The sequence below is a fragment of the Ipomoea triloba genome, chromosome 6 (genome assembly GCF_003576645.1).
Source record: "Ipomoea triloba cultivar NCNSP0323 chromosome 6, ASM357664v1".
NCBI classification, from domain to species: Eukaryota; Viridiplantae; Streptophyta; class Magnoliopsida; order Solanales; family Convolvulaceae; genus Ipomoea; species Ipomoea triloba.
In genome coordinates this window covers 19,299,550-19,313,221 of record NC_044921.1, presented here as the reverse complement: position 1 = coordinate 19,313,221, position 13,672 = coordinate 19,299,550, and the positions used below count along the sequence as shown (strand labels likewise).

The following is a 13,672-nucleotide window of genomic DNA, read 5'->3' as shown; positions in this document are numbered from 1 at the left end:
AAAGGAAAAATAATTATCTGGACCATGGTCTGTGTAGATCATAAAAAAATACATTTTTAATATACTAAAATTGTATATTTATGTACTAAATGTACATTATACAAAATAATGTATTTTTAGTACTCAATTTAATATACTAAAAATACATTATTTGTGTACAAAATGTACATTATTTGATATTATACAAAATAATGCACTTTCAATACTCAAACAATGTACTTTTTCTATTTATGGTTTACACAACTATATGAACCATAGTCTACGCTCTACATAATGTGATATTTTCTCGAAGTTTGCAACTTTTTAGTTTTCTTCAGCGGGTGCAGTGAGGTAAGATCTCTCTGATCTTTTCTTCTTTTTTTTTTCTTCTGCTTTCGGCTTTTCCTTGTATTAGGTGATTGGCCACACTGTGATCTACGTTTTTTTTTATTGCTTTTAACTTTCCCTTGTGCAGGGCCGGCCCTGGGCATGTTTGCCCAGGGCCATTACACAGGGCCCCCAAATAGGCCATAATACATCATATGTTTATATACAGCAGTCAGTAGCCTGTTGTATAGTATATATACATTTTTTTTTTTTTTTACAATTGGCCCCAAATTTGCTTTTGAAAATATTATATACATATATAATATGAGATTATTATGGACAAATTATTGTATGGACCATGAATTTAAGGTACATTTTTAATATACTAAAAGTACATTATTTGTATACTGAATATATATTATTTGAAAGTATATAGAATAGTATACTTTTAGTATTCAAATAATGTACTTTACATGCATAAATAATATACTTTCACCATCAGACATCTAGTAATTATTAATTAAAACTTATTAACTTAATTGTACATATTATTTAATTTATTTCACAATTATTATTTATTAATATGGCTTATTGGCTTAATAATTTTAAATATTGAATAATATATTCAAGATTTTGTTTCTTGATAAATTATTTATTGATAGAGATTCTAAATAATTTTTTTCTAGAATTTTGTAATTATGTTTTCTAAAAATAATATTCATTTGGGTTTGAGAAGCATTAAAAGAAAAAAAGGATTGAGCAATTAACTCAATCACAAAAGGAACTCTTGAAAAAATTCATTACAAAAAAATATCAAATAGATGAGCAAAACATGATGCCAATGAAGATTTGTTAGATGCTAATACTTAATCTTCATAAAAAAGATCAAGGTGATTGTGAGGCTTGAAAAAATTTAAATGATAATGCGCACAAAAATGATAAGTATCACTGTGACGATGAAAATGATATAGGAATGTTGATGGTTGTTTAGATGATGTTGGTTACAATGATAAACCAAATAATTCGTTTTTATTTGACGTATATGATTTAAAAAATTAAGATGTCCTTGATTCTATAGATTAATAAATATTCCTGTGAAAAGGGGCCCAAATTCAAATATCGCACAGGACCTTTATTTTTATTGGGACGGCCCTGCTCTTGTGCGTTCAGAGATTGCCCATACCATGGTCCGTGATTACATTTATTAAAATTAGTGTTAACAAAAATTTAATTATATTTACAGAGGTTGCATATTTATTACCATCTTTTTATTATAGTTATGGTAAATCTTTATCTCACTATTACAACTTCTAATTTATACTTTATTTTGATATAAATAATAATTATTATAAAAAAAATAACAAGTAATCATGAAACCTATTAGCATAATAGTCGTGAAAAAAAAACTAACTCAATAGTTACAGAACCAAAGAGAGGTAATTAACGCAATATCCATCCAATTGTTCTACCATGACATTCAATTAAGAGAACTAATATCATACAGATGACACCAAAACTAGATAAGTCTGAGCTCAGGTAGTTCATTCCCGAATGGTACCTCTTCATTCCGGCAAATTATGCTGTGGACCCAGGTCTACCTTGCAAGGTGGACCTGGGTCCAAAACTACGTCGTTTTTATCGTCGTCTTCTTCTTTTTCTTCTTTTTTTTTTTAAAAAGTAGTAAACATATTTCTGAATATAAAGTTGTCCAAAAATGTGTGAATGTAGAGATTTCAAAGTGTGAATGTAGAGTATAGGAATCGTGAATGTACATTTATGATTGTGTGAATGTAGAGTATAGGAATCGTGAATGTACATTTATGATTGTGTGAATGTAGAGTTGCCCAGAAATGTGTGAATGTGGAGGTTTCAAATTGTGAATATGGAGTATAGAAATCGTGAATGTAGAGTTATGCATGTGTGAACCTGTAATAGAGTTAAGAAGTTCTAGCAACTTGTAGCCCTGTAATGTGTGAATGTGAAGTTCTCAAGTTGAGTATAGGACCTGTGAATATAGAGTTTTAAATGTCTGAATGCATAACAGTGGTAATATAGTTACTAAATATATAATCTTGTAATGTGTGAATGTGGAGTTTACAAAGTGTGAATGTAGAGTATAGTGTATGTGAATGTAGACCCAGGTCCACCTTGCAAGGTGGACCTGGGTCCACGGCATAACAATTGATTCATTCCCTCACAGTTTCTGATACAAACATTCTAAGCAACATTTTTGCTTTATTCAAGTCCAGAACCCACAGACTGATATCTAAATCCTCATCTGTGGCCTGGATGGAATTACCTCATCTTTGTAGGGGCTTTTGACAGTCTGGGAGATTTTTGGCATAAACATCATGTACCAATCTTACATACTCCTCGGTTTTGTCAGCTGTCCAGTCATCGGTTCTGATTGGCGGGAGAAACTTGACGGTTAGAGGAGCCGGTCTAACGTGCATGCTGCCTTTCCTCCATGCCATATGCGTTCCAGTGAAAATGATCGGGACTATTGGGCGCCGCGATTGCAGCGCCATGTGTACAAACCCCTGCAAATCAAAGGGCAACAAGAATTCACTATCCCGATCCCAATCAAGAATAATTATGGAATTAGGTTTAGGAGGACTGAAGGGTCTAGTCCAGCACCCTGTCTTATGCGGTTCTTGCTGTTAAGTAGGTATAAGGAAATAAAGTTGCTTTTGACATAGTCGTAAGCGTTTGATCTTAACATAGGTTGTTTACATAAGTACATAAACACAAGCATTACAAAAATGGCGGCTACTTCAGATACATTAGTAGCATTGAGCTAGAGCTTCACAAATAGACGGGAAAAACCCGGCAACAAAATTAGAACATTAGTATAGCAATCTATGATAAAATCTGTCAATGACATCAAAATAGGAGTAGAAAACAAGATTTGTGAAGCTTGCCTTTTTAAACGGTAATAGTCGACCATCCTTTGATCTTGTACCCTCGGGGAAAATAATTAAAGATAAATTGTTTTCCACAATTGCTTGAGCAGCCTGTTAAATATATGATTAGCAATCAGCAACGTAGCTTAAGCGCCTGCTAGGAATATCGAGAAGGGAAGAGTACCTCTTTCATGGACTCTATTGCAGCAGCTGGATTAGAACGATCAATGCGTAAATGGTTTGCCAGAACATACAACTGCCCGAACAGTGGGTAAAATATAATCTACAAAACGAAAAAAAAAAAAAAAAAAAAAAAACCAAAACCAAAAGATTTAAGATACATTTGAAATGTACATATTGAATTTCTAGGAAAGGTGTGTAAAATAAACTGACCTCTTTCTTTGCAATGCCGACAGTGCCAGTAGGGGTCAACCACATTATGAGGAAAATGTCGATAGGAGACGCGTGATTACAGATATAAATAGCCTTCTCACTGGAGTACTCGGCTCCTTCAATCTTTATTGGATTCCCTAAAATCCACATCTGCAATCAAACATACTAAATCTTTCAGTTCAAATGTCCCCGAGCTTTTCCATTTCTAGACTACTCAAAAACTAAGTGCCATATGCTCAAACACATCAGAAAAACAGCTAATTCCGACCTTTGTCATATGGTCAAACTGGCAATAAGAAACTGATTTTCTAGATGAATTATCAAAATTATATCTTTTATATGATGCGTTCATCCAAATTGTTCCATATGGTTCCTAATCCTTATTGGAATTCCTAATTCTCCGAATTTCTAAACATGATACTATATGAGGCATAAAGAGGGCAGAATTTCAGAAACCAGAAAAAGAACTACGATGGAAACACCAAGAAGTCAAATAAATGCTGTTGAACTATAATTGGAACTTCTCTTTTTAACCATTATTAGCAGGTGACACAACTATGGCATTTACTGCTAAATCTGCAAAGGAAAAAGTTCCCAACAGTAGCCAATTGGTCCACACACTGAAATGCAATAGCATGTGAGAATGAGACAAACAAGAAACAGAAGGCAATCTTGAAGCACTGGACTTCCAGCCACTCATTTAAACCTAAATTTTATCGTCCTCCCCAACAACCACAAGTAGGGCCACTCCTTTAACGAGTCTTTGGTCTAATTATACACTTGTCGTATGTTATGCTAGTACTTCCAAGAAAACAGAAACCACGAAATTATCTCGAGTTTACTGCTCCTTTTATCATATGTCAAAAGCTACATGGGAGACGTAAACCCCACACATCAGATTCAAACTCTTAACACCACACATTTATCGCCATAGCATTGGAAAAAAACACAAGTTATTGCCAAGAAAGAACATCAGCCTATTAGTCCTAAAAGGGAAAAACGAAATAAATACACACAAAAGTTCTCTCTTATATACTTATAGCCTCTAGTTTTTCTTGTGTGTGTGTGGTTTCCTAACAGGTCAGATAAGATAAAAACAGAAAATTCTGAACATATACAGGCAAAATCAGAATTCCAGACCATTCTTGAATAAAATAAGCAATTGAAGGGAAAATTTAAACATAAAAAGAAAGTATAGCTCACCAACATTCTTCCAGTCACATGCCCATAGATATTGCCCTGCCTAATCCTCTGATAAGGCCAGGGCAAAAGCACCAACATGATTACAGCCCACACTAAGGTGGTGACCATCATTGAAACAAAACACACAACTATTCTAATCCATGATATCAACACACACAACCACCCATCATCTTCCACATACACATTATCTCTTGTCTTTTGCTTCTTCCCCTCCAACTCCCCCTTAACCACCACTTGTGATTGGGCACCCAAATCCAAGCCTGACCACGCATCAAAATAGCTTCCAAATCTCCTGCTCCTCATGAATGTGCCCATCCCACAATTCTTCATACCCTTATGTCAACTCCTATCTCTTTCTCCCTATTCCTGGGTCAAAAATTCAAGAACCAAAATAGATACCATTAGACACGAATAAAGCAAATTTCCCAGAGGTAAATGGGTTCGCAAAACTCTAGAAAAATGCTTAAAATGTTGGGAACAATATCACTAATTCAGGAGACCAAAGAAAGTTACGTTCTTTTAGTAAAAAAACAAATGATCAAGAAGGTAAACTTTGAAAGGTGTTGTCAATTTGAAAAGTTTCCCACTTTGCAAAACAAACCAAGGACCAGAAAGATTGAAACTTTTTTTACCCTTGGAGCTTATCAACCAATTTCCACTACATCCAGATGTTTCCGACCAAATATTTTACAAGTAAAAAAAGAACAGTCCAGAAATTGACCTTTGAAGCAAACAGAGAGGGAGAGAACTAACTGGTAGAAGCTATAAGCCTATAACATACCTATGGGAAACTCTAAGAAAAGAGTAGATAGACAAGTGGACAACGTTCCAGCGTAGACAAATATGGAAATATTTATTTGTGCGTATAGAGAGTAGCAGAGAAATGAGTGAGAGAGTGAGATGAAAAGAGGAGAAGGAAGATGGCGGTCTATGCTACACAAAATCTTTGTAGGCAAATAAATAGAGAAGTGATGCCGTGATGGATCATGGATGGCTTCTAGTTTCCAAAACATATATAATTTCTACCTTTTTTAATACGTACCAAGAAATTTGCAAGTTGCAACTTATTGGTCTACATAACTTAGAACAACTGTGTATCTAAAGGGGTGTATCATAATACTAGATAGTGAACTGGATAGAACATGATTTTTGTAATTAAAAAAGTAATGCATGACATCTTAGAAAGGACGATCATGTGGATAAGATATAATTTTCATACTTGGTTACGTTATTGTCAATACTTTCTAAAAAGTTCTTAAAAAAAAAAATTGCACCACCATTCAAAATGTTAAATGACGATGATTTGATGTTTAAAAAGAATTTGGTTTTGCGCGCTTGTTATAATAATGAACATTTTGGGTTAAAATAATGTATTTTATGAGTTAGAATAATATATTTTATGTGTTAAAATAATAACATTTTTTATATAATGTAATTTATGAGTTAGAATAATATACTTTGTTAGAATAATGTATTTTATATGTTATTATAATATATAAAATGTACTTTATGTGTTAAAATAATGAAATTTTCGAAATAAGATAATGTATCTTATGAATTAAAATAATGTACTTTATAAGTTTAGAATAATATATTTTATATGTTTTTGCTTTTTTAAGACCGTGTGCGAATCACACCCCACGCAAATAATGGTTGAATATTTACCCAACAAAGCACATTGCGCCACACATAAAAAATAATTTTTTTTTTTTTTGTATTTTAAAATTGAGGTTAAGCTATTTGAGGGCTGAGTATAAAGCCCATGGGCCGTATCTCCTCCATTCTTGGCTAGCTCAACATTCTTTTCCTTTCCTATCTTAATTTTTGGCACCTCTTCAATTTTCATTAATACTTTGAATAATAATATCACCAGCGCTCTCAGAGCCCTATTTTGAATTTTACGTCATATGCCTCAGGGGCAATTTTCATTAATAATATCATTTGTATTATTATATCTACTGAATTGATATGGTATAATATGTCCAACTAACATAAAACAAGTAATCAATATCAATATAATCCATTATATTCAAAATAAAGACAAGAGAGTAATCATGCATATATATGAGTAAAGAAACACAGTGGGGTTAGGAATTCTAACCTTTTGGGGAAGTAAAGACCACGTTCGGCTTTTTTATTTGCGTGGCCTTGTGCTGGTAAATAAGTGAGGTCCTATCTATCAAAGTATAAATAAACTACGAATTGAAGAAAAATTGCAAAGAGAAAAATGTAAAAAATCTAATTTTGGACCAATATAATCACAAATACATATACTAACTATTAAACCAGGGCTAGATTAGGGCACCCAAAATTTTGGGGTCCCGTACGGTTGCACATCTTGCACGCCCTAAAATCCGGCCCTGGTAAAGACTAAAGAAACATATAATGATTTTTGTGTGAAAAAATTGAAAGGAATGATGCATGGCAGCACAAGTAATGGATTTACACAAATGCTTTTATAGGCATGTGATCATAGATTCAATTATTAATTTATATATCTTTTTTCTTTTTTCAAAAAGAACTATATTAGTATATTGCAAACACACAAATAAATATAATAAATAAATAAACATGGGGCAAGGGAGACATGCATAAACTAAACCCTAAAAAAACAGACATAAACTCAAATAAATTAACTAGGAACAAAACTATTATTTACAATTCTTCTTTCGCTTACCAAACAAAAAAGAAAGATCAATTATAACAACTCGAAGAAGATAATCTCATCCGTCTTCCAACATCCTTACACATATCATTAAAAGGTGCTTGGTGCATCAATATATTGATTGGGTCATTCAAGTAATCAAGTTGATTGGATCCATGGATATGATCAAATTGATAACTTAGTCAATTATATCAATTCCATCAGTTAACTAAATTAATTTAAATTTCTAAATTAATTTAATTGCTTGCAGGACTAAGCTAACCAGTTTAATTAAGTTAATTGCATACCAAACAAATCACATCTGTCGTATGAATGAAAACAACTCATAATGCTTCCAGCCAATATAATGTCATAATTTTATTATAAAATAACATGTATAGTAAGTGACTTTTTTGTGCTACAAATTCATGTGGGTTCACTTCTAATTTGGATAAGGTTAAGGTGCATTTGCACTCTTCGTAGTGAGACCAAAAAATTGATATATTGTACACTCAAAATGGGTAATAATGAATGCGAACTTAATTCTCAAAATAGACCCATTTGAGTTGAAAAAGAATGTGGAAAGGCTTTCTAGCCTTTGAAGAAGGTTGAATTGTATACCATATAGATAACCATATAGCAGGCTCTCTTTCGCTGACTAGCTCAAGCCAAGAAAGTCTACTAGACCGCTCTTATTGCGAGTCGAACTTGAGGCTTTATGGTTACCAAATCAATAATTTGACCAACTTGGTTGAGGGAAAAGTGTCAAATTGGCCCCCTAAGTCCGGTGGATAGTGCAATTAGGCCCCCTAAGTGCAAAAAACTCCATTCAAGCCCCCTAAACCGGTAAAATAGTTCAATTAAGTCCAAGTTGACTTGTTTATCAGGTAAAATTCGTGAGGTGTTGACACGTGTCCCTTTTTTATTTTATTTTTCAAAACAAATATTTTTATTTATTAAAACTATTATTTATTAAATTAAAAAAAATAGCCATGAGCCATGGCAGAAGATGAGAAACCAGTTGACCATCTTCTTCTTCTTCGTCTCGCATTCTCGCCGCACGTTCGCCGGAGGGAGAGAGAGAGAAGGAGCTGCACCCTACCAATCCGACGCCGGCGAACACAGCCGTAGCCACCACCACAATCGTCCCTCTCCCTCGCCGGCGAACTGAGATGCAGCAGGCGTGAACGACGGAGCTTGAGCGATGGTTGATCTGGTTCATCTTTGGCGGTGAGGTCGACGGAGCAGCAGGCGGCGAGAACTGGTTCCTCTTCCAGCGTCGGACTGGCAGCGGCGGCGATTGCAAGGTGCAGCTCCGTCTCTATCTCCCTCCGGCGGACGTGCGGCGAGGATGCGAGATGAAGAAGAAGATGGTAAACTGGTTTCTCTTCTTCCTTGGCAGCCGAGCTGTTTTTGTTTTGTTTATTATTATTAGGCAAAAACTTGTGTGAGACCGTCTCACCATGAGTCGGGTCGGGTCGGGTCGGGTCAATATGCAAATGTAACACTTATATGCACAAATGTCATACTTATATGCTCAAATGCAATACTAATCAGGAATAAAATTTTTGTTACTTATAAGGGTAAATGTAATACTTTTATGGGAAAATACAATACTTTTACATTTCGATTTAAAAGTATTACATTTTTCCACAAAAGTATTATATTTGCCCTTATAAGTGAGGGGCACTTGTCAACATTACTTATTATGAAAAATGTATTACTTTTTCTCTAATAAGTAACAAAAATTGTATTCTTGATTAGTGTTATATTTGAGCATATAAGTATGACATTTGCACATATAAGTGTGACATTTGCATGGTGCCTTGACCCGACCCGACCCGTCTCACGAATAAAGATCCGTGAGACGGTCTCACACAAGTGTGACCCTTATTATTATTATTATTAAATTTAATATTATTTATTTTTATTCATAATAAATAATAGTTTTAATAAATAAAAATATTTGTTTTGAAAAATAAAATAAAAAAAAAGACACGTCTCAGCACCTCACGAATTTGACCTGATAAACAAGTCAATTTGGACTTAATTGAACAATTTTACACGTTTAGGGGACTTGAATGGAGCTTTTTTCACTTAGGGGACCTAATTGCACTATCCATCCGACTTAGGGGGCCAAATTGACACTTTTCCCACTTGGTTGATGTTATCCTAGAATGAGTATTTTTATTATATAGTTATATTTGAAGGACTAAATTAAATGTATAAATTTTACAAGTGATTATGTGTATATAATGGATAAATAACAATTCAAAAACTACAAAATTTGAGTCTAACAACACCGGCCAATACATCAGCAACATGCAAATTAGGAACTGAATAACATTCACGTACTCTATATATCTTAGTAACCAAAATATAATTTATCAAATAATATAAAAGAATTCTTATTTATTTGAATATATTTTATTAATTTATGCTAAGTCAATTAATTCATAGCTAATTAATGCATATAAAATATTATAAAATTATATCAATATGTACTGATAGATAGTATTTTCTATTTTCCTAACTTACATCCGTTAGTTAATTTAACTATTAGGTAAAGAAGTTAGTTGTAAATTGTAATGCATTTGAATGAGCTTTTTGAAATTGTTTAGAAAAATAATCCAAAAAAGTAGCTTTCAAAAGTAATGTTTTCCAAAAGTCTAATATCTGTAATAATAAATAGGAGAAATCGAAATTGAGTTTATCCAAATTGGACTAAGACTTTTTTTTTTTTTTTTTTTTTGCCTTTTAGAATTTACTTAAAATTATAGAATAATTTTAGAAAAGAAAAATTCACATTTTTTTGAGTGAATAAGAAAATGCGTTGTGCCAAGGACCTTGTAGTTCAGTGGCATCAAACCCTCCCTTTATACGGGAGGTGGTGGGTTTGAGTCTCAGTGGAGGCAATACTATAGGTTGAGAACGTAGTTAGTAGTATTCAACAAAAAAAAATGCGTTACTAATTCAGACAGTCAATAATTGATCGACTCAAATTAAAGCCAATAACCCGAACTTGTAACTTTGTGAATAAATATTAACATTTTTTATTTATTTAGAGACTTAGGTAATTTTGATTGCAACTTTTAGAGTGGTGAGTTTTATAATGAAAATATTACTTTTACTTTGAAGAATACATACAATATTTGATAAGCAAATAGTTAATGTGGGTTCAAGATCAAATCGATACCCCACAAAAGAATATTTTACTGATACAATTTTTTTCGCTAATAAATTTGCAGCCACAGAATTATGAATTTCCTTTGCTCCAATCCTGAAAGCTCATACTATTTCAATTCTACTCCAAAATTAATTAAAAAAAAAAAAAAAACCTATTTACACAAGAACTCTTTACATTGTTGCTGCAGATCGAGAAAGCTCTTAATTTGAAGAACGAATGAAATTCAGTTGACCTCCGGTATACTCTGCAACGCCGGCCGCCATGAGCGGTGGTGATGGCGCGGCTGGTACAGATCTGCGCCGCCGTTCATCAACTCCGCGAGAAGCTGATGAATAGACAAGCCTCCAACATCGGCCTTCCCCACCAGCTCAGCCAACTGCTTCTTGCTGATTTTCACTTTTATTTCCCTCCCGGGCTTGCCAAACCGATCCTTATCTTCTCCGAAATGTAGCTCCTCGTCGCCGTAGAGCTTGTGCGGCGACGACAGGCCCCAGTCTTCGCCGCCCCATTCCGTCGACGATTCTTTTCTGACGCAGTTTCCCATTCAGCTTAATTAATTAAAATCCCGGCAATGAATTTGAAAGTATTTGTATGTGTTGAGTTTGAAATATGAAAGCATGCAATAATCAAGGCTGTTTGCAAAGATAGAGAGAGGGTTGGTTAATATATAGGGGAAGGAGGAAGGAGGAAGGAGGCAGGGCACGCCAACCAAACCAGAATTGGTGGGTGGGGTATAGGCCATGTGCTCAAGTGGGTAATGGTAATGGGTCAGACCTCAAGCAAAATAAGGAAATTAAAATATTTGAGGAAAATACTATGCTATTCTCATTTCTTACTCTCAACTTTTATTTTCACATACAAAATTTTGATATACACACTTGCATTGAGATCCATATGAAAAAATTAACTTATAAGTGTCTGTCATGCCCGAGAGAGATTTGAGAGTACATGTAGTACAATAGAACTCAATATTTGATGTAATTAAGATGGAGTGATTTCTATTAGAGTTTTACTACATGTACTCTATATTTCTACTTCCTCACTTTTAATTTATTCCATGATGTAGTAACTGATGATTAGTCATATTCTTCTAGTGGATTTTATGATTAGTTATCTTCATCCCGTGAATTCAATGAAAACGTCTAACATTAAAATTTGTGAGAGGGAGTAAAAGTTAGGAGTAGGAGCAATATTTTCCTTTATCATGTTGTAGAGTAATACTATAGATATGTTAGATTGCAGTAACCAAAAAAGGTAAGAGTGATAATTTTGTAAGTGTAGTTTTAGTAAATTGATTATGTTACAATGTAGTGTCTATTATGCATACTTTTTCAATTTCCTGAAGCATAAAAAGTCAATACATACCCCTATTATAGTTTGAACATGTGACATTTTATTTAGAAGAGTCACAGTTATACTGTTTGACAATTCACTCACTTAATAAGGAATTGCCAAAGACCTTGTGGTCTAGTGGCATCAAATCCTTCCCTTTATACGGCTACTTAGTAGTATTAAAAAAAAAAAAAAAGGAATTGCCACGATGGATGAAAAGGGCTGTCCTACCTGGCAAATTATGGTGGGTTTGACCTCATCCAAAGTGGGTTGCATCTCCAATTTATGTTATGTGACGCCACCGCTAGCTTTACTTGTCTTGAGAGGAGCCGGCAGCTCAGCTTTGGTTTTTATATATTTTAGTCCTTTCTTTTTTGAATGAATTCTTTTGCAATTTACGTTAATTAATGGAATATACATTGTATGTGTAATTAATTAGTAGGAAAGATTGTGGTTAAGTTAGAGTGATGTTTAAAATTCTGAACCATAATAGAATGTATAAAAACAATAACTTTTATTTAAAAAAAAAACTAATCTTAATTTTAATCCTCGTATATCAATTTAATTACTTTTGGTCCTTATTAAAAAAGTTCAATTTAAAATATCACAAGAAGAAGGTAAAGTTTGACACGATGTCGTTTAAATTTATTTAAATTCAATTTTTATTGTCATGAAATTACTTTTTGATAATTATCTCAACCAATTGAAGCACAAAGAGTTAACACCTTCTTCATCATTGGGGCTTAGACTCATGATCTCTCATTTGAGAAACACACTTTGTTGCCACTAGACCACAAGTAGACCGCCATATGTTGTGCGCTGATCTTATAATTGAGTTGTTTCTTCTAATATATTCAAACTTTCATATAAAAAAATGAAATTAAGGAAAAAAAAAAAAAAAAAAANAAAAAAAAAAAAAAAAAAACAGAGCCGATTAAGCCGAAGAAGATTTTGATGCGAGCCGGTAGTGTGAAAAGGCTTGGGAGCGGAATCTTTACAAGTGTGAACGCAGTTGAGGTGCTCGAATCTTTGTAGTGCAACTTGGTAGCAGGCGTCACGTGTGGGATTCACTATAAACGATTTGCTTTTCATAATTGCGATCATCATTAACCATTACAACAATTAGATTACAATCATATTATCATAATCCTTCAATTGTCGTAGAATTTTGTTTCTTTCCTGTTTGGTATAGCCGGAATGTAAAAATATTTACAAATAAATAACTCAACAAAATAAGTGCAAAGAAAAAAAAATCGATTATTTTACCTAATATTCCAATTCAGAATAATAATAATGCAAACTAATCCTTAATTATACCACAAAAAGTTAATGGATCAATGTAAATTTGATTCAAGTATTATATTTTCATTCATATTTTTATCAATTGAGACGCATCAAATAATCCACTCAAATCATTCGCTAGAGCATCTTAAATCATGACAAATTTAATTCTTTACTTCTGGTCTTTTTATTTTAAGTCGATTATGAAAGATTTATTATTTTCATATTTATTTTTTAAAATTTACACAATATCAATAGCGTTTGAAATATAAATGGGGATTCCATTTCTCTATATTCAATTAATACACATTTTATCTTATTTTATATCTCTAGTTCAATTAATGGTGAGACATTAATTTAAATTATTTGGAATTCAATTTTTTATGATTTAATTAAGTGTTAATGAATATATTTTGTATTTAT

At 33.1% G+C, this 13,672-nt stretch overlaps 1 protein-coding gene across 4 annotated transcripts; it reads right to left on the bottom strand.

The window, feature by feature from the left end:
- Positions 1–2,428: 2,428 nt before the first annotated feature.
- Positions 2,429–5,749, bottom strand: LOC116021987 (1-acyl-sn-glycerol-3-phosphate acyltransferase-like). Of its 4 annotated transcripts, none has more exons than XM_031262526.1 (6): positions 5,587–5,749; positions 4,806–5,165; positions 3,603–3,752; positions 3,394–3,492; positions 3,228–3,320; positions 2,429–2,846 (listed from the first exon to the last, which is right to left on the bottom strand). In XM_031262526.1, the coding sequence occupies exons 2-6, from the start codon at positions 5,133–5,135 to the stop codon at positions 2,607–2,609; spliced, it is 912 nt and encodes a 303-aa protein (XP_031118386.1). In that variant the 5' UTR covers positions 5,136–5,165; positions 5,587–5,749; the 3' UTR covers positions 2,429–2,606. The 4 variants fall into 4 exon arrangements, with proteins under 4 accessions (XP_031118386.1, XP_031118382.1, XP_031118384.1 ...); XM_031262522.1 differs by having other exon boundaries at positions 4,806–5,171; positions 5,587–5,748; XM_031262524.1 differs by lacking the exon at positions 5,587–5,749 and adding an exon at positions 5,527–5,549 and having other exon boundaries at positions 4,806–5,171.
- Positions 5,750–13,672: the final 7,923 nt, after the last annotated feature.

Excerpts from the sequence above, each read along its gene's own strand:
- LOC116021987 (XM_031262526.1), bottom strand. The coding sequence starts at position 5,135 with ATGAAGAATTGTGGGATGGGCACATTCATGAGGAGCAGGAGATTTGGA. Across the intron at positions 3,321-3,393 it reads CAATAGAGTCCATGAAAGAG|GCTGCTCAAGCAATTGTGGA; the intron begins GTACTCTTCCCT and ends TATATTTAACAG. Across the intron at positions 2,847-3,227 it reads GACTATTACCGTTTAAAAAG|GGGTTTGTACACATGGCGCT; the intron begins GCAAGCTTCACA and ends TTTGATTTGCAG.